Source organism: Ornithorhynchus anatinus, chromosome 1, assembly GCF_004115215.2.
Source record: "Ornithorhynchus anatinus isolate Pmale09 chromosome 1, mOrnAna1.pri.v4, whole genome shotgun sequence".
In the NCBI taxonomy this organism is placed as follows: Eukaryota; Metazoa; Chordata; class Mammalia; order Monotremata; family Ornithorhynchidae; genus Ornithorhynchus; species Ornithorhynchus anatinus.
In genome coordinates, this window is record NC_041728.1 from 185,512,909 (window position 1) to 185,539,114 (window position 26,206).

Genomic DNA, 26,206 nt, shown 5'->3' on the forward strand with positions numbered 1-26,206 from the left:
GAACTAATAGAGGCGGAGACTCCCATGAATATAAATAAATAAATGACAGATATGGACATAAGTGCTGTGGAGTTAGGAGCAGGGATGAACAAAGGAAGCAAGTCAGGGTGATGGAGAAGAGAATGAGAGAAAAGGAAATGACAGCTTAGTCATCTTGGAAGAGATGTACCTTCAAGAAGGATTTGAAGAGGGGGAAAGTTAATTGTTTTAACCTTCACTGTCTCCTGAAATCCCAGCTCCTTTAGACAGCCTCCATCTGCTCCCCCTCCACCCTCTGCTCCTCCCCCTTCCCCTCAGCACTGTGCTCATTTGTATATATTATTACCCCATTTATTTTGTTAATGAGATGTACCTCCCCTTGATTCTCTTTATCTTGATAACGTTGTCTTGTTTTTGTTTCGTTCTCTTTTGCTCTGCTGTCTCCCCGTTCTAGACCGTGAGCCCGTTGTTGAACAGGGATGGTCTCTGTTGCCCAACTGTCCATTCCAAGCGCTTAGTCCAGTGCTCTGCACATAGTAAGCGCTCAATAAATACTATTGAGTGAATGAACCAAACCCCAGGACTTCCCTCCACAGCCTCCTGAAATCCCAGCTCCACCAGGAGGCCCTCCCTGATTAACCCCCAAACCAAATAAACACTATTTATTGAATGAATGAAAGAACCAGGCGCCAATTCGCCCCTCCCCCCCCCCACCCTGAAATTCCCTCACGAAGGCTGACACGCCCTTCCCTGCGGGCGGCAACGGCGCATGCGCGGAGCCGCCCGCATGCGCAGTGGGGCAGACTGGCGCCCTCTTGTGGCAGGAGGCGGCAGTGGCGCGGGACTCGGCGGGACCGGAAGCGGAAGCGGAGGGGCCCTGGCGGCCGTTGCCCCTGACAACGGTCTCCCCGGCGCCGTCCACGCTGGGGTGATGGCGAGGTCGGGGCCCCGGGGGGCTCAGGTGAGCGGGAACCCGGGCGGGAGGTGGGGGATGCTCCCAGCAGCAGCGTGGCTTCGGGGGAACAATAATAATAATAATAATGTGGGTATTTGTTAAGCGCTTACTAGGTGCAGAGCACTGTTCTAAGCGCTGGGGGAGATCCAGGGTCATCAGGTTGTCCCACGTGGGGCTCACGGTCTTCATCCCCATTTTACAGACGAGGTAACTGAGGCCCGGAGGATAATAATAATGATGGCATTTGTTAAGCGCTTACTATGTGCCAAGCACTGTTCTAAGCTCTGGGGAGGATGCAAGGTGACTAGGTTGTCCCCCGTGGGGCTCACAGTCTTCATCCCCATTTGACAGATGAGGTCACTGAGGCATAGAGGAGTTAATAGTACTAATAATAATGGTGGTATTTGTTAAGCGCTTACTATGTTCTAAGCACTGGGGAGGCTGCAAGGTGATCAGGTTGTCCCCCGTGGGGCTCACAGTCTTCATTCCCATTTTACAGATGAGGTCACTGAGAAGAGTACGGGCCTGGGAGTCAGAGGTCCCAATAACAATCATATTAATAATGATGGTATTTATTAAGCCCTTACTGTGTGCCAAGCACTGTTGTAAGCGCTGGGGAGGATGCAAAGTGATCAGGTTGTCCCAAATGGGGCTTCATCCCCATTTGACAGATGAGGTAACTGAGGCTTGGAGAAGTGAAGTGACTTGCCCAAAGTCACACAGCTGACAAGTGGTGGAGCCGGGATTAGAACCCATGACCTCTGACTCCCAGGCCCGTGCTCTTTCCACTGAGCCACACTTAATAGTAATGTTGTTATTTGTTAAGCGCTTATTATTTGCCATGCACTGTTCTAAGCGCTGAGGAGGATACAGGGTGACCAGGTTGTCCCACGTGGGGCTCACAGTCTTCATCCCCATTTTACAGATGAGGTCACTGAGCCACAGAGAAGTTAATAATAATAATGATGTTGGTATTTGTTAAGCGCTTACTATGTACCAAGCACTGTTCTAAGCACTGGGGTAGATACAAGGTCATCAGGTTGTCCCACATGGGGCTCACAGTCTAGGTAGGAGGAAGAAAATGCGTGGCTCAGTGGAAAGAGCACAGGTTTGGGAGCCAAAGGCCTTGGGTTCTAATCCCAGCTCCGCCGTTTGTCAGCTGTGTGACTTTGGGCAAGTCACTTCAATTCTCTGTGCCTCAATTACCTCATCTGTAAAATGGGGACTAAGACTGTGAGCCCCAAGTGGGACAACCTGATTACTTGTATCTCCTCCAGCACTTAGAGCAATTCTAGGCACGTAATGAGCGCTTAACAAATACTATCATTATTATTACTAAAAGGGATCGAATCCCCATTCTGCAGATGAGGAGGCTGAGGCACAGGGTGGGCAAGACCAAGCCCTGCCAGCCCTCCGAGGGGCCCTGTGGTCTTAGGTGGGCTCAGAGATGAGACTCGGTGCACCCAGGAGTAGACTCAGTGACACTCCATTCATTCAGTTGTATTTTTTCAAGCACTTACTGTGTGCAGAGGACTATATTAAGTTTTGAGAGAGTACAGTGCAACAGTTAAACAGTTAAAATCCCTGCGCTGTTCTGCAGATGCTGTCTTCGGGCAGACTGGCCGGGCCTGTACGACTCACACGAGGGCAGAAAGGGTAAGGGTCACCTGGACCCAGGGAGTAGGGGTGAGTCGGCTCCCTTGGTAGAACTTTCCAGAGGATGCCCGGCAAGGCGGCAGCCCAAGATTTGGGGATGGGAATGTGTGTGCGTGTGAGTGTGTGTGCGTGTGTGGGCACAGGGTGATGGACCCCCACAGGGGCTCACCCCATCACTCAGTGGAATTTATTGAGCACTTACTGCGTGCAGAGCACTGTACTAAGCATTTGGGAGAGTATGATGCAGCAGAATGAGCCGACACGTTCCCTGACCATAATGAGTTTATATTGTAGAGTTTACACTCGCAATCACAGCCCTCATGCTAGAACACTGGAATGGAAGAGCAGTCTTGCTGCCCTGTGAGGGTCCTGGCTTTCTCCTCCTCCCCCACTCCCTCCTCCTTTTCCTCTTCCTCCTAGTCGTAGTTGATCCCCATGCAAGGCCTGGGACCCCTCCCTCAGTGGCTCCCCCAACTAACCATCCCAGGTTGCCAGAAGCAATGGCTCTCAGGCTGCGGGGGCAGTGGGATATGGGGACAGTTGGGCCGAGAGCCACGTTTCCCCTCGTGCTCCCCGCTCAGCTCCGATCACACTCCCGGGGGTGGCTCGGGCCGGGCCCTGGGGCTGAGCTGCCCGGCAGGCGGGGGGCTCATACCTGTGGTGACCCCGCCATCCACTCCTCAGAGCCGGGCCCTGCGCCGCCCCCACCCCCTCTGTCTTGCAGGCCATGGCCGAGGAAGGCGTCACGTTTGGAGGCCGGTTCTGCGGATCAGGTAGGTAGGCCTGGCCCGGCACCCTGACCCACACCCCTAACCCTGCTCGCCCTTGGACCCCGCGTCGTAGTGCGTCTGACAGGCATTTCCCCTGCAGGTGGGCCTCACCCAGAGCGGGCTGGGCCGCTGCACTTCTCTGCTGCAGAACATGATGCGCATCGAGGACACCTCTTCCATGTGTGAGCAGCCCGTCCCTCTCTCCCCCAGCCCCCCGGCAAACCTCCTCCCTAGGCAGGCTCGCCCCTTGGCTCTCGGCTGACGCTTTGTCCTTGCGCAGGTGCAGGAGCCGGTCGAGTGGGTTCCAGCGGACCGTGGCCCAGACCACTGGCGGTGGCTGCGGCAACCGGGGGCAGGGGCAGGAATGCCAGCCGGAAGGGCCCCAAGAAGAGCGTCCTTGCCCCCGGACTCCGACAGGAACTCCGTAAGCAGCTTTCCGGGACCCGGAGTCTATCAGTCCGTCGATCAATGGCATTTATAATCATTACGGTATTCGTTACGCACCTAGTTTGTGCCAAATGCTATACGAAGCACTGGGGTGGATACAGGATTGGCAGGTCGGACCCAGTCCCTGCCAATTTGGGGCTTATAGTCTGGGTTAAGAGGGAGAAGGATTTAATCCCCATTTTACAGATGAGTAAACTGAGGCACAGAAAGTTTAGGTGACTTTTCCAAGGTCACACAGCAGAGAAGTGGCAGAGCCTGGCTGAGGACCTGGGTCCTCTGACTTCCAGGCCCAAACTCTTTCCACTAGACCATGCTGCTTCTCATTTTTTGAGCACTTACTGTGTGCAGAGCACTTGGGAGAGTAAAATAATCATGGTATTTGTTAAGTGCCTATTATGGGCCAAGCTCTGTACTAAGCCCTGGAGTATATAAAAGGTGATCAGGTTCTGCATGGGGCTCACATTCTAAGTGGAAGGGAGAACGAGCGTTGAATCTTCATTTTGCAGATGAAGGAACTGAAGTCCAGAGAACTGAAACGACTTGCCCAAGGTCACACAGCAGACAAATGGCAGAGAAGACCTGAAACCTAGGTCTTCTGACTCCCAGGCCAGAGCCCTTTGCACTCGGGCCACAGCTGCTTTTCCATACAATACAAAAGAGTTGGTAGAGCTGACAGTGTACTGTGTGCTGAGCACTGGACTGAGCGCTTGGGAGAGGACAGCTGAGAGCAAAGACAGTCCCCACCCTCAAAGAGCGTAAAGTCTACCATTTGCAGAGCACTGAACTGAGCACTTCAGAAAATACAGTAGAGTTAGTAAACACTATCCCTACCCTGAAGGAGCTGACAGTCTACTGTATACAGAGCACTGGTCTGAGCGCTTAGGAGAGGACAATTGAGTGTGTAGATAAAATCCCCACCTTCAAAGAGCTTAAAGTCTTCTGTGTGCAGAGCATTTGACTAAGTTTGGGAGAATATTCTTCCTGTCTCGTAAGCCCAAAACCTTGACATTATCTTTGACTCCTCTTTCTCATTCAACCCATATAGTCAATCCATCACTAAATCCTGTTGGTTCCACCTTCACTACATTGCTAAAATCCACCCTTTCATCTCCATCCAAATGCCCATCACGTTAATCCGAGCACTCTTATCCTGCCTTGATTACTGTCTCAGCCTCCTTGCTGACCTCCCTGCCTCCTATCTCTCCCCACTGCAGGCCATTCTGCACGCTGCTGTCGGGATCATTTTCCTACAAAAATGTGTAATCTGTGTTTCCCCGCTCTTCAAAAACTTCTAGTGGATGACCATCCACCTTTGCATCAAACAGAAACTCCTCACCACCAGCATTAAAGCACTCAGTCACCTTGACCTCTCCTGCCTTACCTTGCTGTCTCCTACAACCCAGACTGCATACTTCACTCCTCTAATGCTAACCTACTCACTGTACCTCGATATAGTCTATCTTGCTGCCAGTCTCTCGCCCATGTGCTGCCTCTGCCCTGGAACACCCTCCCTCTTCATATCTAACAGACGTTTACTCTCCCTTCCTTCAAATCTTTATTGAAGGCACATCTCCAAGAAGTCTTCCCAGACTAAGCCTTCATTTCCTCTTTTCCCACTCTCTTCCACGTCACCCAGCCCCACAGCATTTATGTACATATCCATAATTTATTTATATTAATGTCTGTTTCCCCCTCAAGGCTGTAAACTCGTTGGGGCAGGGAATGTGTCTGTTATATTGTTGTGTTGTCCTTTCCCAAGCACTTAGTACAGTGCCCTGCACATAATAGTTCCTCAAGGGTCATTTCCTGGCCCTCTTCTGTTCTCCATCTACACTCACTCCCTTGGTGAACTCATTCGCTCTCACTGCTTCGACTATCATCTCTATGCAGATGACACACAGATCTACATCTCCACCCCTGTCCTCTCCCCCTCCCTTCAGGCTCGTTATCTCCTCCTGCCTCCGGGACGTCTCTACTTGGATGTCTGCCCGCCACCTAAAACTCAACATGACCAAAACTGAGCCTCTTATCTTCCCTCCCAAGCCCGGTCCTCTTCCTGACTTCCCTATCACCGTGGATGGTACGACCATCCTTCCCGTCTCTCAAGCCCGCAACCTCGGTGTCATCTTTGACTCGTCTCTCTCATTCACCCCACACATCCGATCCGTCACCGAGACCTGCCGATCTCACCTTTATAATATCGCCAAGATCCACCCTTTCCTCTCCACCCAAACGGCTATCTTACTGGTACAGGCTCTCATAATATCCCAGCCGGATTATTGTGTCAGCCTTCTCTCTGATCTCCCTTCCTCCTGTCTCTCCCTGCCCGAGTCTATTCTTCCTTCCGCTGCCCGGATCATCTTCCTGCAAAAACGTTCTGGGCATGTCACTCCCCTTCTTAAAAACCTCCAGTGGTTGCCTATCGACCTCTGCACGAAACAGAAACTTTTCACTCTAGGCTACAAGCCTAGAAGCTTGGGGAAGCAGCGTAGCTCAGTGGAAAGAGCATGGGTTTCGGATTCAGAGGTCATGGGTTCGACTCCCGGCTCTGCCACTTGTCACTTAACTTCTCTGTGCCTGTTACCTCATCTGTAAAATGGGGATTAACTGTGAGCCTCATGTGGGACAACCTGATTACCCCGTATCTACCCCAGCGCTTAGAACAGTGTTCTGCACATAGTAAGCGCTTAACAAATACCAACATTATTATTATTACAAGGCACTCCATCACCTTGCCCCCACCTAGCTCTCCTCCCTTCTCTCCTTCTACTGCCCACCCCGCACGCTCCGCTCCTCTGCCACCCACCTCCTCACCGTCCCCCGTTCTCACCTATCCCGCCGTCGACCCCGGGGCCACGTCCTCCCACTGTCCTGGAATGCCCTCCCCCCTCACCTCCGCCAAACTAATTCTCTTCCCCTCTTCAAAGCCCTACTTAGAGCTCACCTCCTCCAAGAGGTCTTCCCAAACTGAGCTTCCCCTTTTCCCTCTGCTCCCTCTGCTGCCCCTTTACCCCCCCTTTACCTCCCCTCAGCTAAGCCCCCTTCCCCCCCTTTCCCTCTGCTCCTCCCCCTCCCTTCCCCTCCCCTCAACACTGTGCTCGTCTGCTCATTTGTATATATTTTTATTACCCTATTTATTTTGTTAATGAGATGTTCATCCGCTCGATTCTCTTTATTGGTATTGTTTTTGTCTGTCTGTCTCCCCCGATTAGACTGTAAGCCCGTCAATGGGTAGGGAGTGTCTCTATCTGTTGCCGATTTGTACATTCCAAGCGCTTAGTACAGTGCTCTGCACATAGTAAGCACTCAATAAATACTATTGAATGAATAATAAATATGCTTGATTGAGAGTACCATAGAGTAGGTAAAATTAATAATAATAATAACAGTTATGGTATTTGTTAAGTGCTTATTATGTGCCGAGGACTCTTATAAGCACTGGAGTAGATAGATAGTCCCTGACTCACATGAAGCTCACAGTCTCAATCCCCATTTTACAGATGAGGTAACTGAGGCCCAAAGAAGTCAAGTGACTTACCCGAGGTTACGCAGCAGACAAGTGACGGAGCCAGGATTAGAATCCACAACCTCTGACTCCCAAGCCCGGACCCTTGGCACTAGGCCATGCTGACATGGTCTCTGCCCTCAAGGAGGTTACAGGCCAGTAGGGAGATGGACACCAAAATAAACCAAAGATAGGAGGAAAAAGGGATCTGAACACACTGTAAACTATAAAGCTTGTGGGCAGGGAATGTGTCTGCCAACTCTGTTGCCTTGGACTCTCCCAAATATTTAGTGCAGTGCTCTGCACACTCTCACACTGCAAGTGCTCAATAAATACCTTTGTTGATTAATGCTTTGGGGGTCATGAAGACCCATGGGCTCAGGTTGCACAGAGGGACTGGAGTGGCAGGAGGGGGAATAACCTTGAGAGAAGAAGGATGAGTCTCCTCACCCTCCCCTTCTTCCCCATCCTCCTCCTCATTCTTTCCCTCCCTCTCCGTCATCCTCTTTCTCCTCCAGCTACAGCACCCACAGGGACCAGGAGACTGATCCAGCGTGCACCTCCTGGGGACCAAGCGGGGACTGCGTCAAGTCCTGGGCCCTGCCCGCCGGTCCCGGTCCCTCCGGCTCCGGCCTCGCGGTCCCCGGAGATGGGCCCGGCCCTCTGTGAACATGTACAGACACAGATGGCGTGGGTCAATGCCCAGGGCCCCCCCGGCAGTGCCGGGGGGACCCTCGGGACCTTGTTGCCCTCTTCCTCGGACACCGGTGAGTGGGTCAGGGCCAGGGCCGGGCCAGGGGTGTCAGTGATGGGCCACTGAGCCCCGGTCGGCGGCTATGGTCCCTTCTCCTTTCAGGCCCCCCAGGTGCGCCTTCTTCTGTGTACTCCCCCTCTGGCCCCGGCTTCGTGACCGCCACAGCCCATCCACCCACTCTGGCTCCAGCACCTGATTTAGGGAAGCCACCTGTAAGTAGCCCTCACCATCCACCGGCGAGCAGGACAGGTGGGGGCAGTTGGCTTCCTGCAGCACTGTGGTTCTAGCTCAGCCTCCCTGACGGAGTAGTACGGAGAAGCAACACGGCCTAGTGGAAAGAACGCTCGCCTGGAAGTAAGAGGACCTGGGTTCTAATCCCGGCTCTGCCGTTGGTCTGCTTTCGGACCTTGGGCAAATCACTTCACTTCTCCGTGCCCCAGTCTCCTCATCTGCAAAACGGGGATTAAGTCCTACTCTCGCTGACCTAGGCTGTAAGCACCATGTGGGACATGGACCGTGTCTAACATGATTATCCTGTATTGACCCCTGCGCTTAGGACAGTGCTTGGCATAAAGTAAGCAGTAAATACATACCTTAAAAAAACCCAAAACACGTACACAACAAACAAAATGGGGCAGGTTTAGTTGGCCTCATAGCAGGCCTTGATCTGTGGCTGGTATTGACAGCTGCATTGACAGGAGGGATTCTTATGGTCAGATGGGCAGTCTGAGACCCCACAGGCCCTGCCCAGCCCCGCTGTTCTGGGGATCTTTTTATGGTATTTGTTAAGCTCTCACTGTATGCCGGCAATAATACTGAGTACTGGGGTAGATACAAGGTAATTGGAGTGGACACTGTCCGTGTCCAACATGGTGCTCCCAGTCTTAATACCCATTTTACTGTGGGCAAGATAAGTGAAGTGACTTGCCCAAGGTCACAGAGCAGACAAATGGCAGAGCTGGAATTGGAACCCAGGTCCCTGGGCTTCTTCCACTAGGCCATGCTGCTTGGAATGTCTCCCTGTCCTGGGCCCAGGCCCAATAGCAGAGCAGAGCCCCAGGCGGGGCTGCCGGGTGCCTCCCTCCTGCCTCTCATCCACTCCCTTCCACTTTGCCCCTCCATAGACCCAAAAAACCAATCCCGGGTCTCCTCCTTGACTGGCCTACCCACTCCCCCTGCAGCATCTCTGCCTCCCTCGTTGGCCTCCCCTCCTCCCCGTAGGGTCCCAGGCTTTGTCGGCCTCCCCTCCTCCCGTGGGGGCCCTGCCTCATCGGCCTCCCCTTGGGGTCCTGGCCTCGTCGGCCTTCCTCCCCGGCAGGTGGAACCCCGGGCGGGTTTCTCCCCACTCTCCCTGATGCCTGTGTGTTGTGGTTTCTGTGTCCAGCTTATCCAGACTGGAGGCTGCCGCCCAGGGGCTTCCCCCATCCCGGAGCCCACCAGACCTGAAGGCCCATGCTGCCGCTGCCCCCTGGCACCCCGGGGCGGACCAGGCGCCCCGCCGCTGGCCTCCCCGCCAAGTGCCGCCCCTCGGCCTGCCAGGGAAGCAGACTTGCTGCGCTGCCTCGAGGCCCACCTTGCACTCTGGCGGCAGACCCCCTGCAGCCCCGCCCCCAGGCCGGAGGACAAGGAGGACAAGGAGGCCACCGGGGACCCGGTGGACACCACACCCGTGAGGGAGGCCGCCTGCCGTGGGGTAGGGGCGGGCGGGGGCTCGGGCCAGGGAGCCCAGAGGCTGCACACCGCCAAGTACCTGCTGGGAGAGATCCAGGCCCTCCTGCCCCACAAAGGTACAGCCCCCTTCTCCTCAGGGGTTTCCTTGGGGGGCTTTCCAGGGTCCCTTGGAGGCCTCTCTGGAGTCCACCTTGACATGTCTTTTCCTGCCCCTGCCCAGTGACCAGTGAAATGGCTCCAGGGGTGGGGGACAGAAAGTGCATGAGCCATCAAATGGAGAAACTGTACCTCAGGCCCTGAGCATTCCCCTCTGCCCAGCCCTAGCCAGATCATCTCCAGCATGGCACTGGGTTGCCAGAAGGATTTTTGTGATTGTTGTCAACTTGTACACCCCCACCGTCATACTTAGGCATGGACAATCCAACACCCTGACTTCTCCCCATTCCTGATTCTGCCCAGTGAGCCAGCACCGACTGTCCTGCATCCCTGACTCTCCCCTCTCTATCTCTGACTCTCCCCCAGTGACCCAGCATGGATTGTCCAACATCCTAGACTCTCCCTCCTTTAACCCTGATTGTCCCCCAGTGATCCAGCACGGACCAACACCCCTGCCTTTCCCCCAGTGACCCACAGACCATCCAACACCCCTGATTCTCCCCTCTCCATCCTTTGTTCTGCCCGAGTGACCTAACACAGACCATCCGACACCCTTGATTCTCCCCTCTCCATTCCTGACCCTCCCCCAGTGACCCAACACAGACCATCCACCCCCCCCCCATACTCCCCTCTTCACCCCTGGCTCTCCCCCAGTGACCCAGCACGGACCGTTCAACACCCTTAACTCTCCCTCCTCCCTCTGGGACTCTTCCCTCTCCCTCTGGGTCTCTTCCCCAGTGACCCAACGTGCAGCAGTGAGCGTCCAGTGTCCCCAGCGTGTCATCCGTGGCTCTGAGGGGAGTTTCCAGCTGTAGAAGCCCCTTGGTATTGAGCAGCATTTGCTCAGCCTGGTCCCAAGAGGACAGTTCTGGAGCCACTCAGGCTTGGGCCTGCCGGTGGTTCCAGGGTTTCCCGTGGGCTTCCTTCCCAGGGGGTCCCGAGCTCCAGCGCTTGGTCACCGAGATGGTGGCGTGCCTTGCCTCGCTCCCGGAAACTGCCAACTCCGCCCCTGCCCAGCCAGACATCGCCCTGGCCCTGCCTGCCCTACGCCTGGACAACACCCAGCACCACAGGTAGATCCCACCAGCTGCCTCTCGCCATATGGTTTGAGAAGCAGAGTGGCTTAGTGGATAGATCCTGGGCCTGGGAGTCTGAAGAACCTGGGTTCTAATCCTGGCTCTGCCACCTATCTGCTGTGTGACCCTGGGCAAGTCACTTCACTTCTGAGCCTCAGTTCCCTCATCTGCCAAGTGGGGATTAAGAGCGTGAGCCACATGAGGGACAGGGACTGTGTCCAACCTGATTAATTATCTACCCTTGGGTTTAGAGCAGTGCATGGCACACAGTAAGGGCTTAACAAGTTCCATAATTATTATTATTGTTATTATGTGTTCCTTCCCTCCCTCCGGGCCCCCTTTCAGGCCCCCCCTCCTGGGCCTCGTCCACAGATGCCCTTGGAGTTCAGGGTTCTCTGTGTAAAAAAAGAAATTCGGAGTGAGGGACAGGGGCCGGTGACCCTGGTGTCTGAGGGGCGGTGGGGGCCTCAGTTGGCCTTGCAGGTGGGGGGAGGTGTGAGGTTAATCTGCTGCTCGCTATCCAGCCACTCCTTGGCCAGGTGCCGCGTTGCCGTCTCTCAACTATCTCCACGGCCCACGGGGGGCAGGGAGGGGCTTCTCCTATTTGGCTGCATGCCAGATGCTGGCCTGGGTCCCCTCAAGCTTCAAGAGACATATCCATGGTATGTGCACGGCTGAGAAGGAAGCCGTAGCCTAGTCAGTCAGTCACTCATATTTAATGAGGTAAAAATGAACACTGCACAAGGTGCTGCTGCAAACCCCACAGCACAACCAGGTGTGTGCAGTGCACCTGGGGCCGTGGGTGCCACAGTAACCTATCAGCCGCACACTCTCTGTCGTGTGATTGGCTCAGTCAGTTGGAATGGCAGGTGGAGAGGTCTGACAGAGAGGCAGAGCATGTACGGGTGTGTGTGTGTGCGGGTGTGTTGTGTCCAGTGAACTGGGCAGCTTGGGTTGAACTACTATATGTTGCCATGGGGTGGCACTGTGAACCTCCCCCAAGGCCTTTGGGGCATTTAGCACAGTGCTCTGCAGACAGTTAACATTCACTAAATACCATTGATGATGAGTGTGTGATGGAACCACCGCCAGGAGCAGCCCAACTGCTAGCCCTGGGGCCAGCAAGACTGCCAACTCCATCACTTGCTGATCTCCCCAAGACTGTGAGCCCGACACTGGGCAGGGATTGCCTCTATCTGTTGCCAAATTGTCCATTCCAAGTGCTTAGTACAGTGCTGTGCACATAGTAAGCGCTCAATAAATACTATTGAATGAATGAATGAATCTTTCCCCATCTGGTCAGCCTTGTTTATCCTCCACCTGCAGTGGCTAGAGACCCCTACCCCCCCAATTTTTTTTTTTTTAATAATGGCATTTGTTAAGCACTTACTATGTGTTAGGCACTGTACTAGGTGCTGGGGTAGAAATAAGGTAGTTTGGACACAGTCCATGTCCCATATGGGAGACAGGTCACACAGCACACAAATGACAGAGCCGGAATTAGAACCAAGGTCCTGCCTCTCGGCCCCTCCCGGTCTTAAGCCGTAAATAATAGTATTGATTATGGTATTTGTTAAAAGCTTACTCTGTGCCAAGCAGTCTATGGTCCTTATCCCACGGGGGGCTCATAGCCTAAGTAGGAGGGAGAACAGGTTTTGAATCCTCATTTTGCAGACGAGGGAATTGAAGCACAGAGAAGCGAGGTGACCTGACTCGTCTGACAAGCGATGAGCCGGAATTAGAACCCAGGTCCCCTGCCCCCCAGGTCCGGCTCTTTCCGTTAGGTCACACTGCTTCTCCATAACCTGCCCCAGCTGGCCAGATGCCCCGGGCTCCAGCCCTGAAAGGGTGCCCAATTCCACCCCATGGCAACCTAAGCCCCCTTTCTCTTCCTCCCTCCCACCCCCACCCAGATGTGAATTGTGTGCAGTGTGCGGTCTTGCCTCTGGATAGGAGAGAGCCCGCAACTTGACTGTCAAGTCAGGGAAAGAGGTGCACACCATGTTTGTGAAGTGTTCAGGCAAGCTTATGTCTGGGAGGTTGTGTGGCTCTCTGCTCTCTAGTTGTGTTTGGCAGGTTTTGGGACTCTCTAGTTGTGTTTCTCAGGTTGTGTGACTCTGCTTACTAGCTGTGCTTTAGTGGTTATGAGGCTGTTTGGGTATGTTTTGAGGTAGCGTGGCTCTCTGGTTGTGCTTGCACAGTTGAATGGCTTTCTGAGTGCCCAGCATGCCCCGGAGCCGGGATCTGAAGGTTTCTTGGTGGCCGGTGGCCAGTGGCCAGTGGGTAGGCCTTGGGGAGTTGTGGGCTTCTGGTGGGGAGGCCGTCCGGTCCTGCCAGTCCCCCTGAGTGTGAACCCCACTGGCTGACCCTTGCCTGAACTGCGTGACGCTGACACCTTCCCCGTCCCGACTCCTATCCGCACTCTGCGCCCATCGCGTGTCCACGGGGCGAGCCCGTATCATGTATCTGGGGCGTGGGCCCAGGTGTGTCTGCCACGGGTGCCCATTGCGTGCCCTTGGGGGGGTGTCCACAGGGTGTACCTGTCACATGTGCCTGGGTTGTGCCCATGCAGTGTGCAGGCGGGAAATGTTGCTGGGGGAGCAGCTGGGGCCCACCCTTCCTGGGACAGGAGGTAGGTGGGCAGGGAGCCACACACTCAGTAGTGTAGGGCTGTTGGGGGTGGTGTGCCAGAGTCCACGGAGCAATGCAGAGGTCAGAGGTCACGCTGTGCAGCAGAGCAATCTGATGGCAGTATAGAAGGCACCGGGCTAGACAGTGGTCCCAGCCAATGGGCCTGGGCTGTTTCCCCACACTTCCCTTCCCTCCGGGCCTGGTGCAGGGGTGGGTTGGTCATCCTTCTCGGCTCAAAGTCCCCCAGCCTGTGACCTCAGGCTTCTCGTCACTGTCGCCCAGGCCTCAGGACATCTCGAACCCACAGCCAGGAGAGCGAGCGTGGAGCGGCCTGGACTGGACCTGCCCTCTGCACAGCTGTGAACGTACGTAGCAGCGCTGGGCCTCTCTGGGAACCTCTCCTGCCACCTCTGAACCCAGGTCCCAATCGGGCAATCACTGTGTGCAAAAGAGGGCAAAAGAGCTAGCTGACACACCATCCCTGACCCCAAGGAACTGACAGTCTACTCTGTGCCGAGCACTGTGCCGCGCGCTTGGGAGAAGATGATGGTACTCATACATTCAGTCAGTCATATTTATTGAGTGCTTACTGTGTGCAGGGCACTGTCCTAGGTGCTTGGAAAGTACAATTTAGCAACAGAGACAATATCTGCCCACAATGGGTTCACAGTCTCGAAGTGGGGAGACAGGCATCAATATCATCAATATAAATAAATAGAATTTTAGATATGTACACATCATTAATGTAAATAAATAGAATTATAAGTATGTACATATATACACAAGTACTGTGGCGGGGGTAAGGGGTAGAGCAAAGGGAGCAAGTTGGGCCGATGGGGAAGGGAGGGAGGAACAGAGGAAAAGGGGAGGCTTAGTCTGGGAAGGCCTCCTGGAGTAGGTGGGCCTTCAGTAGGGCTTCGAAGAGGGGATGTGTGATTGTTTGGTGGATTTGAGGAGGGAGGGCATTCCAGGCTAAAGTTAGGACGTAGGCCAGGGGTCGATGGTGGGACAGGTGAGAATGAGGCACAGTGAGAAGGTTAGCACCAGAGGAGCATAGTAAACACGATCCCTTCCCTTACTCTCTCCCATGTGCAAAGCACTGGACTGAGCACTTGGCAGGGAACATTGGACTTGGTGGACGTGATCCCTGTCCTCAGGGAACTTTCAGTCTAGTGGGGGAGGCAGACACTATCTTCCTCACCACCACGTCAAACAGAAATAGAAGCACCAGACAGCAAGCACCCAGCACAGCACTCTGCACACAGTAGGTGTCATTCTGCACATGTCTCCCCATTCTTCAAGACCCTTCCTTGGTTGCCCACCCACCTCCACATCAAATAGAAACTCTTCACTCTTTAAAGCCTTGCATCAGCTCGCCCGCTCCTACCTTCCTTCACTGCTGTCATTCATTCATTCAGTCAGTCGTATTTATTAAGCACTTACTGTGTGCAGAGCACTGTACTAAGCGCTTTGGAAAGTCCAGTACAACAATAAACAGTGACAATCCCTGCCCACAACGAAGTCACAGTCTAGACTGTCCTACTCCAGTTCAACCCTCACACTCTGCTCTTCTAACGCCAACCTACTCACTGCACCTCCATCTTATCTATCTCATTGCTGACCCCTCACCTACACCCTCTCTGTGGCTTGGAACTCCCTCCCCCTTCACATCTGACAGACCACCGCTCTCCCCACCTTCAGAGCTCTCCTAAAATCCCATCTCCTCCACCAGACCTTTTCTGACTAAGCCCTCACTTCCCCATCTGTCCTCCCCTTTGCGTTGACTGTGCTCTTGGGTACCTGTGTACCCATTAAGCACTCTGCTACTCACCCCAGCCCATAGCTGTACACATCGATATACTCTACTATTTCCCCTATCTCTAATCTATTTTAATGTCTGTCTCCCCGTGTAGACCTAAACCTCCTGGTGGGGAGGGATCATGTCTTCCAATTCTGTATTCATTCATTCCTTCAGATGTATTGATCGAGTACTTAATGTGTGCAGAACACTGTTCTAAGTACTTGTGAGAAGACAATGCAACAGTAAGTAGACATATTCCCTGTTCACAATGAGCTTACAGTCTGTGGGGTGTGGAGGGGTGGGGATTGTACTCTCCCAAGTGCTTGGTACAGTGCTCTTGCACAGTAAACACTACATTGATGGATTCTAAAATAAGCAGTCCACGTGGGAATTGGGTGGGTCAGAGAAGCAGCGTGGTGGAGGGGGTAGAGCACAGGCCCGGGAGTCAGAAGGTCAGGGGTGCTAATCGGGCTCCCCCATTTGTCTGCTGTGTGACCTTGGGGACCTCGCTTCACTTCTCTGGGCCTCAATTCCCTCATCTGTAAAAATGGGGATTGAGACTGTGAGCCCCATGTAGGACAGGGATTGTGTCCAACCTGATTCATTTGTAACTATCCCAGCACTTAGAACAGTGCTTGGCAAATAGTAAGCGCTTAGCAAGTACCGTAATCATCTAATGTCCTGGGGAGGAGGGCAATTTCAAGAGGCTTTGAAGAACGGGAGAGTAATCCCAGCTGTGCCACGGGCCTGCTATGCTGGGTGACCTTGTGTGAGTCCCTCCCCCTCCCTGGGCCTCAGTTACATGGGAAGCAGTTGTGGCTAAAGGGAAAGAGCCTGGGCCTGGGAGTCAGAGGACCCAGGTTCTAATTCCGGCGCTGTCAGTTGTCTGCTATGTGACCTTGGGTGGGTCCCCTCATTCACTTCCACATGCCTCGATTGCCTCATCTGTAAAATGGGGATTCAGTCCCTATTCTCCCTCCTACTTAGCCTGTGAGCCCCACGTGGGACAGGGACTGTGTCTGACCTAATTATCTCGTATCTACTCGAGTGCACAGTACAGTCCTTGGCACATAGTAAGCACTTAACAACTATAATAGTAATAATGCTAGGCACCCCCAGGGAGTGACACCAACATTGTGAAAACATCGTGGTGTGGTGGATAGAGCCTGGGCCTGGGAGCGAGAACGTCATGGGTTCTATTCCTGGCTCTTCCACTTGTCTGCTGTTTAGCCTTGGGCAAATCACTTCATTTCTCTGTGCCTCAGTTACCTCATCTGTAAAATGGGGATTAAGACTGTGAGCGCCACATGGGACAGGAACTGTGTCCAACCCAGTTTGCTTGTATCCACCCCAGTGCTTAGTACAGTGCCTGGCACATAGTAAACACTTAACAAATCTTGCAGTTATTATTATTATCTGCCATCATTGTCGAGTTCCAGCCCGCCAGTCTCTTGAGCCCCTGGCCGCTGTGGGACATGGGCTGGCTGCAGTCTTAGTGAGAGGGTCCCCGGGACAACCGTCACCTCTCCCGCCAGGGTCCAGCTGTGTCCGTGGCCCGGTGCTATGAGGGCTGGATTGGGGGCCCCCATGGGCCGAGGCCACCGCAGTGTGCAGGGGGCACCTGAGTCCGTGTCCCCAAGGTCCTCCCACCTCCCCCTCCCAGGCAGCCCCCAGTCACTAGCTCCGTTTATGCTGATTTGGCTGCGCTCACCCCCACCTGCTCCCCCAGAGAGCCACAGCTCGGGCCCCCACGGAGCGGGGGTGGTCCCGGCCAGGCGGCGGCCACCTGCCGGTCCGGGGGGAAGACGCGGGACCACCCCAGCTCTTTCCAGCCCACCCCCGTCTCTGTGGCCGTCAGGACCTCCCGCCCCCGCCGCTCCCCGGGCCACTCGCCCACCCACCCGCCACCGCCCCCCCGGAGCCGGTGACGCGTTTCTTCACACTTCATTTGGGAGCCGCAGGCCCATTCCCTTCATTCCAAGTTTCAACGTCCCGTCTCCGGCAGTGTTTATGCTTCTCTTCCCTTCTCGCCCCTCCAACTGGACAGAATCATCGATTCAGAGAGACGTGGAACGCTTGCCATCTGCCCAGACCCCCGGCCCCCCCACGCCCGCCGAGCCCCACCCCCTGCCCCATCCCCACTCCCCACTGGCCCCCCGGACCCAGGCACTGAGGGAGAAAACCAGACCCTCTCCGGGGCCGCGGCCAAGAACCGCACGGTCCCGACCTGTAAACATGTCAGGAACGGGTTCGGGCCTGAAACCAGCTGGAAGCCCCCGTCCCACACGGCGCCTTTGGCCCAAAACAGACAAATTCCGATGGCTCCCCTCCCCCGCATCCTCCCTTGCCTGCCAGAAACCAGGGCAGAGTACTATTCTGTGCTTATTCTGGGCCGAGCACTGGACCGAGCATGTGAGTGGGAATAATAGAGTGGGTAGACATGACCCCTGCCCTCAAGAAACTTACATTCGTTCATTCGATCGTATTTACTGAATGCTTACTGCGTGCAGAGTCTTTCAGTCTAATAGGGGAGACCAGCATTAAAGTAGTTACATGTAGGGGTAGGGGCAGAGTACATCGTCAGGGAGGGAGGCGCGCGGTGGGCGGTGAGGGGACGGGCAGGGACTGATTACCCAAGTGCTGAGGAAATGCTCAATCAGTCAATCGGTCGTATTTATTGAGAAGTTTGTGCAGACTGCTGTACAAAGTGCATGGGGGAACACAATGTAACAGAGTTGGTAGACATGTTCCGTGCCCACAAAGAGCTTACAGTCTAGAGGGAGAGTCAGACATTAGCTAGGAGAAATGGCAGAGCGTGAGAAGTTGGACATGAGCGCCATGGGGAGGAAGACAGGGTGAATGTCAAATGTGTTTGTTTTTTTTTTTAAAAAGATGTTATTTGTTAAGCACTTTACTGTGTGCCAGGCACTGTACTAAAAGCTGTGGAGTAGATATACAAGCTAATCAGGTTGGACAGAATCCATGTCAGTCAATCAGTCACTCAATCTTATCGACTAGACTGTAAGCCCATCATTGGGCAGGAACTGTCTCTATCTGTTGCCGATTTGTACATTCCAAGCGCTTAGTACAGTGCTCTGCACGTAGCGCTCAATAATTACTATTGAATGAATGAACTAAGGACATACTGTATGCAGAGCCCTGTACAGAGCTCTTGGGAGAGTGCAAAATAACCTAGTTGGTAGATACAGCCCCTGTCCCCAAGGAGCTTACGGTCTTGAAGGGGAGACAGACATTAATAACAACAACAATTGTGGTATTTAAGCTCATTCTGTGTGCAGGCGCTGTACTAAGTGCTGGGGAGGATACAAACAAACCAAGCCCACAGAGGGCTCAGTCTTAGACCCCATTCTGCAGATGTGGTAACAGGCCCAGAGAAGTGAAGTGACTTGCCCAAGGTCACACAGACAAGTGGCAGAGCCGGGATTAGAACCCAGATCCTTCCATCGCCCAGACCCGGCTCTGTCTACCAGGCCATGCTCCTCTTGGAGGAGGTATGCCTTCAATAAGACCTTAAAGGTGGGGAGAGTAATTATCTTTGGGATATGAAGAGGGAGGACATTCCAGGCCAGAGGTAGGACGGGGGTGAGTGGTCAGTAGTGAGCTCGACGCGATTGAAATACAGTGAGGAGGTTGGCATTGGGAAGCAGCATGGCTCAGTGGAAAGAGCCTGGGCTTCGGAGTCAGAGGTCATGAGTTCGACTCCTGGCTCTGCCACTTGTCAGCTGTGTGACTGTGGGCAAGTCACTTATCTTCTCTGTGCCGCAGTTACCTCATCTGTAAAATGGGGATTAACTGTGAGCCTCACGTGGGACAACCTGATTACCCTGTATCTACCCCAGCGCTTAAAACAGTGCTGTGCACATAATAAGCGCTTAACAAATACCAACATTATTATTATTAGAGGAGCAAAGTGTGCATCCCGGTTCTGAAGTAATAATAATGGCATTTGCTAAGCGCTTACTATGTGCCAAGCACTGTTCTAAGCACTGGGTAGATACAAGATTATCAGGTTGTCCCATGTGTGGCTCACAGTCCTAATCCCAATTTTACAGATGAGATAACTGAGGCACAGAGAAGTTAAGTGACTTGCCCAAAGTCACACAGCTAACAAGTGGTGGAGCCGGGATTAGAACCCATGACCTCTGACCCCCAAGCCCGTGCTCTTTCCACTAAGGCATGCTGCTTCTTGTAGGAAAGCAGCGAGGTGAGATAGGTGGGGGCAAGGTGATTGAGGGCTTTAAAGCTGATGGTGAAGAGTTTCTGTGGACAGGCAATCACTGGAAGTTCTTGAGGAGTGGGAAAATTCAGTCTGAACGTTTTTGTAGGAAAATGATCTGGGCAGCAGAGTGAAGTTTGGACTGGAGTGGGGAGAGGCAGGAGTCAGGGAGGTCTGCAAGGAGGATGATGCAGTAATCAGGGTGGGATAGGATAGGATAAGTGCTTGGATTAATGTGGTAGCAGTTTGGATGGAGAGAAAAGGGGGTATTTTAGTGGACGTGAAAGTTGAAACTGACAGGATTTAGTGATGGGTTTGAGTATGTGAGTCGAATGAGAGAGAAATGAGTCAAGGATAATAACAAGGTTCCCAGGCTTATGAGACAGGAAGATGATGAAGCTCCTTATAGTGATGGGAAAAATCGGGGAGGACATCGGGGAGGACACGGTTTGGTGAGAGGGTATCTGCTTTGGATATGTTAAGTTTGAGGTGATGGCCAGGACATCCAAGTAGAGAGGTCTTGAAGGCAGGAGAAAATGAGAGACTGCAGAGAGGGAGAGAGATCAGGGCTGGAGATGTAGATTTGGGGAAACATCCGCATGAGGTGGTAGTTGAAGCCAAGAGAGTGAGTGAGTTCTCTAAGGGAGTGGGTGTAGATGGAAAATAGAAGGTACACAGAATTTGAGCCGTGAGGACTCCCACAATTAGGAGGTGGAGGCAGAGGAAGAGCCCGCAAAGAGAAACGAGCAAATGGAGAGACAGGGAGAACCAGGAGAGGACAGTGTCAATTAAACCAAGGAGAAGGGGGGTGGTCTACAAAGTCGAAGGCAGCTGAGAGGTCGAGGAGGATTAGGATGGAGTAGAGGCTGTTGGATTTGCAAGAAGGAGCTTGTTGTGCCCTTTGAGAGGTTTCTTCAGTGGAGTGAAGGGATGGAAGACAGATTGGAGGGGGTCAAGGAGAGAACTGGAGGAGAGGAACTTGAGAGAGCAGGTATAGACAACTTGTTCAAGATGTTTGGGAGAGGAAATGGTAGGAGGGGGCCCTAGGGTCAAGCTAAGTTGTTTTTAAGCTAGGGGAGATAAGAGCATGAGGAAACATTGAGGAAGAAGCCATTAGGGAGTGAACAGTTGAAAATGGGATCAGGAGGGAAGAAGAGAAAGGACAAGTGCATTGATAAGGTGTGAAGGGATTGGGTGGAATGTGCCCATTCAGTCTCTCTTACAGATGAGGTAACTGAGACACAGAGAAGTGAAGTGACTTGCCCAAGGTCACACGGCAGACAAGTGATGGAGCCAGGACTTGCACCTACGGTCCTTCTGACTCCCAGGCCCAGGATGTATCCACTGGGCTCACTGCTTAAGGGGAACAGACCCCAGTGCAATGGTGTTGCTGAGGTCAGAGTGGGTAGGCGATGTGTTAGAGCGTCAGGAAAGCTCGTCCTGCTGTGGTTGTTAATGATAATTGTTGCATTTGATAAGCATCCCCAGTGCTTAGTACAGTGCTCCAGTGCTTAAGACAGCATCTGTCACATAGTAAGTGCTTGACAAATAACATCAGTATCAACATTATTCTTATTATGTGCCCAGCACTGCCCTAGCACAGATACAACATATTCAGGTCAGGCACAATCCCTACCCCACTTGGCAGTGGGAAGAATAATACGATCTGAATCCCTGTTTTGCAGGTGAGGAAACTGAGACACAGTCAAGTTAAGTGACTTGCCCAAGATCACCCAGCAAGGCAGTTGGCCTGCTGACAAGCAGTGTGCCCTAGTGGATAGAGTCCGTTCCTGGGAGTCAAAGGACCTGAGTTCTAATTGTGGTTCCTCCACTTGTCTGCTGTGACCTTAGGCAAGTTACTTCTCTGGCTTTGGGTACCCATCTGTAGAATGGGGGTTAAAACTAGTGAGCCTCGTGTGGGACAGGGGACTCTGTCCAACCTGGATTAACTTGTGTCTCTCCAGTGCTTAGCCCAGTGCCTGGCACATAGTAAGCACTTAACAAATACCATAAAAAAGATGGAGCTGGAATTCAAAGCCAAGTCCTCTGTCTCCCTGGGCCCACGCTCTCCCCCTCGGCCGTGCTGCTTCTGTCAGTGTTTGAGTATTTGACAGATTGAGAGGTTGCAACGTGCCAGAGTGCAAGCCCCGTGAAGGCAGGGAAAGGGATCTTTGAACCACTGAGCTACCATTTTGCTGACTTACAGGGTCTAGGACCCCAGGGATGCCCAGGAATTCCACTAGCAGATTGATTGGATACATATGGGAGCCAGACCTCAAATTCGACTCCCCTGGAGCTAATCCTTTAAACTACCTCGGACGCCAGGTGGTTTATGCGCACACGCAAGCAACACAATTACACCCGCGTGCACGCATGTCTTGCAGTTGTGTCGCTGCGGTCTCTGAACCAGACGCTGCAGACTCAGCTGGCTGGCGCCCTGAGGACCTGGAGGCCCTGCAGGGCTGAGAACAGGAAGCTGCTGGAGACCCTCCACGAGAAAGAACAGGAGGCACTTGCCGGCAAGCAGCGCTGGGACGCCGAGGCTGCCAAGGCTCAGAGTGGTGCGTGCTGGGAGTGGGCCCGAAGAGCAGGCCACGGGATGTGGGCAGAGATGAAATACCAGGGCCCTGAAGGCCCAAAGTGCATGCTGCGAGTGGGACCAGGGATTCGGCCGCCATGAATGGGACGGGGAGGGGCAGAGATGGGGCGCCTGGGACCTAGAGGCCCAGAATGTGTATGCTGGGAGTGGGCTCTAGGGGCTGGGCAGAGATGGGACGCCGGGGCCGCAGAGGCCCAGAACGGTGCGTGCTGGGAAACAGACCACGGGACGGGCGGAGACGGGATGCCCGGTCCTTGCCATTTCAGAGCTGGACGCTGCACTGGCCCAGGTGAAACGGTCCCAGCTTCAGCTCGACGCAGCCGAGAAGAGGAATTGCATCTTAGGCATCACGCTCCGCCAGCGGAGACTGCGAGGCGAACCGGCAGAGGGAGCTGACCAGGCGAGTGCAACTGCCGGGCTGGGGGGTGTGCCCGGTGAGGTCGGCGACCCCATCTTCTGGGAGCGACCGCGGCTGATCCTTGCTCCCCTCTGGGCCCACTCCTGCCTGTGACCGACAGATCCGTGTTCAGGCAGGGTGACATGGGGCCTGTATCCACCCCCCCGGGTGCTGGAGCTCCCCAAGGCAGTGACAAGGCTCACCCCTTCTGGAGCCCGTTGGCACCCAGGGCAGAGCCTGCTGCCCAGAGAACCTGCGGGGGGAGGCGGACGATGGAATGGTCAGATGGCGGGCAGGGACTGGGCTTCTCTGCTGCTCCTGGGAGGCCATGGGAAAGGTCGGGAGCTGCACTTCTCCTTCCCCAACGACCACCCTCTCACCAGGAAATTGGACTCATGGCCATCAATCGATCAATGGTATTTAGTAAGTGCTTACTGTGTGCAGAGCACTGTACTAAGTCCGTGGGACAGCACAATATAATAGAGTTGGTAGACATGTTCCATGCCCACAACAAACTGACAGCCTAGAGTGGCCAGCGGCTCCTGGGTCCACCAGCCATTCCATCTGAGGCAGAGGTGGGGGTGGGCACACGAGCAGAGGAGTAGGGAAGCAGGGGTGGGATCCAAGTCATCATGGAGGGTGGAGGAAGGCTGCAGGTGCTCCCCAAGGCCAGCCAGGTGACCAGCTGCCTTGCCGGAAAAGACTGACCTCCTAGGTTGCCCCTTTCTAGGACGATGCAGTCCAGCATGGCCAAGCTGCTCTCAGAGCTGAGCGTGGACAGCCGCTGCCCCAAGGCTAAGGCCGAGCCCCGCTTGACCCGGGCCCTCCTGGGAGGTCCACACCAGCGGTCTCCCCCAGACCCTTCCCCGCCCTGCGCGTCTGTCATGAGCTTCCTGCGGCAGCTGGACGCAAGCAGGGCCCACCCCTTCCCGGGCCGGGCGGGCATTCCGAAATGGCGAGGACCCCGGCGGACCCAGCATCTGGACTAGACGAGACCATGTACCTTTCCCTGCCACAGGAAGGCCTGGGGTCTGGCGGAGGGGTGTGCCTGGCCCCACCAGACAGTGCAGGGCTGGACAGTTCCCAGGGCATGGCCACCTCCGGGAAGCCGGACGCCCCATGGATGGGGCCGGATGCTACACCCACCTCTGAGTGGGTCCAGGCGGCCACTGGGGCCGACGTGCAGCTTCTGCTCAGGATGAAGGAGGCGATCGCCCACGTCCCCATCCCGGGGGAGTGGCCCTTGGGGTCCAAGGGGGCGGGACCGCCGCGGGCCCCCAAGTTCTGTGAGCGAGCCCCAGCCTCGGCCCCCGGTGGCCCGGATCCCAACTTCCCGGCGGGGCAGTCAGAGTGGAGTGCCTCATCTTTCTCCACCTTCACATCGCTCGATGAGCAGGACTTCCGGGCCGGCCTGGCAGCACTGGATGCCAACATCGCAAGGCTGCAGCAGGCACTGCGGACTGGCCTGGCAAGGAGATGACCCTGGTCTCCGTGGGGTCTGTGTGGAGGCAGGGGGAAGGCGGGAGCGGGAGGGCTGGGATCGGGGGGGTGACATTGAATTATGAGTGGGTTGGAGTGATCAGTGAAATAAACGAGATTCATTACTGCCTGAACCAAGGGGCTGCTGTGGACGGTCAAGCGTGGGGCTCCCCATTCATTCAGGAGGCATTGAACATCTGCCCGATAATAATAATAATAATTGTGGTATCGATTAAGAGCTCATTATGTGCCAGGCATTATACTAAGCATGGGGATGGATATAAGAAAATCGAGTTGGACGAGGTCCCTTTCCCACTTGGGGCTCACAGTCTTAATCCCTATTTTTACAGATGAGGTAACTGAGACCCAGAGAAATGAAGTGACTTGCCCAAGGTCATACATCAGGCAAGTCTGTCAATCGTATTTATTGAGTGCTTACTGTGTGCAGTGCATTATACTTAGTGCTTGGGAGAGTGCAATATAACAGACATTCCCTGCCCACAACAAGCTGACAGTCTAGGGGGGAGGCAGACATTCCTTCAGTTGTATTTACTAAGCACTTACTGTGTGCAGAGCACTGTACTAAGCACTTGGGAAAATACAATACAACAATAAACTGACATTCCCTGCCCACCACGGGCTCACAGTCCTTGCAGGCATCACAGTGTGGGCACCGAAAGTTAGCAAATCATGAACACCAGGAAAGTAGCACGGCCTAGTGGAGAGAATCCAGGCCTGGGAGTCAAAGGACCTGGGTTCTAATCCTAGTTTCGCCTGCTGTATGTAAATTTGGGCAAGTCACTTCACTCCTCTAGATATGGACATAAGAAGTGTGGGACTGTGTCCCAAGGTGACTGCGGGGTACCCACCATCCAAAGTCAAATGCTATCTCGTAACCGCCCGACCCAGCAGGCGGAACTTGGAATTGCGGGATACTGCCCCATGATGCTTATCATCCCTAACCACCATATGATCTCTACGCTCACCAATTCTCAAATCCCTCTCTCTGACCACAACCTCCTCACCTGCCTTTCTGTCACACACACACCACACCCACACCCCCCACAAATATGTCCCGTTCTGTCCTGGTGAGCACTGTACTAAGAGCTTGGGAGAGTACCGTGCAACAGAGTTGTCAGACACAGTCCTTGCACACACTGAGTTTACAGTCTAGACAGGAAGCTGGACAATTAGTATAAATATGTAAATTATAATACACAATTCATAGATATGGACAAAAGCGCGTGTACGCAGACAGTGCAGAAGGGAGAGGGAGGTGGGGAATAGACAGCTTAATCGTGGAAGGCCTCTGCTGGACTCTCCTGTGTAAGCAGCACAGTGCTCTACCTAAAGTAAAGGCATCTCATTTGAGTCTCTCCTCTTGCTCATTGAGCCAACTGGATTCAGCTGTGCCTCCCTCTATTCAGGGAACCACTGGGCTGATTTGCATTGCAGGCAGTTGCCCTGGGGATTTGGCTGGCCCGATGCCCAGTCACCGGTTCTGACATGGTTTCGTCCCAGCGAGCCTGGGTCAGCCAAGGCCTGGATTATCGGATTGCTGAAGCCCTGGGGTGGGGGGACTGCCCACCTGTCACCCCCCACCTCCAGTCCCATAGAGATGATCTGCTGGGGAGAAGCTGGCCACCAACAAGTTGTGGGAGAGAGAGAATTACGGAAGCCCCTAGTTGAGACCACAGACAATGTCTGCCAGGCTTGTGAGTGCCTCCCCTGGAGCTGGACCCTCAAAGTGACCCTGTAGCATGGCTTGGTTTCCTCTATGTTGGGGTAGGGGCTCCTAGGTGGGTGGGAGGGTTGGGAGTGTGTGAGATTGAAGATACGGGAACCCCTGTAGCTACAGTACTGCAAAGGTTTGTGAGTGAATGTATGTGTGTGTTCATGTATATAAATGTGTGGAGGAAAGAGCGTGCTTGTGAATCTGTGGGGGATAGTATATGATCCGTGCCTGTGAAGGGGGTAGTGAACTGTGACTGTGGGGGGGGGGGGGGTTAGTGTGTGAATCTGAGATGATAGGTAATCCGTGACTGTGTGTGGACATTGGTGAAATGCGGGGAGGGAGCAGGACGGGGATCTCG

The 26,206-nt window shown here is 54.1% G+C and overlaps 1 protein-coding gene across 1 annotated transcript; it reads left to right on the top strand.

The window, feature by feature from the left end:
- Positions 1-748: 748 nt before the first annotated feature.
- On the top strand, positions 749-24,272 carry CCDC14 (coiled-coil domain containing 14). Its single transcript, XM_029063352.2, is given in 15 exon segments — positions 749-940; positions 2,535-2,590; positions 3,315-3,363; positions 3,461-3,542; positions 3,641-3,784; positions 7,831-8,079; positions 8,169-8,278; positions 9,451-9,853; positions 10,825-10,966; positions 13,883-13,965; positions 22,023-22,199; positions 22,504-22,601; positions 22,603-22,637; positions 23,365-23,622; positions 23,625-24,272. Coding segments are annotated over 15 exon segments (2,568 nt in total). The 3' UTR covers positions 24,115-24,272.
- Positions 24,273-26,206: the final 1,934 nt, after the last annotated feature.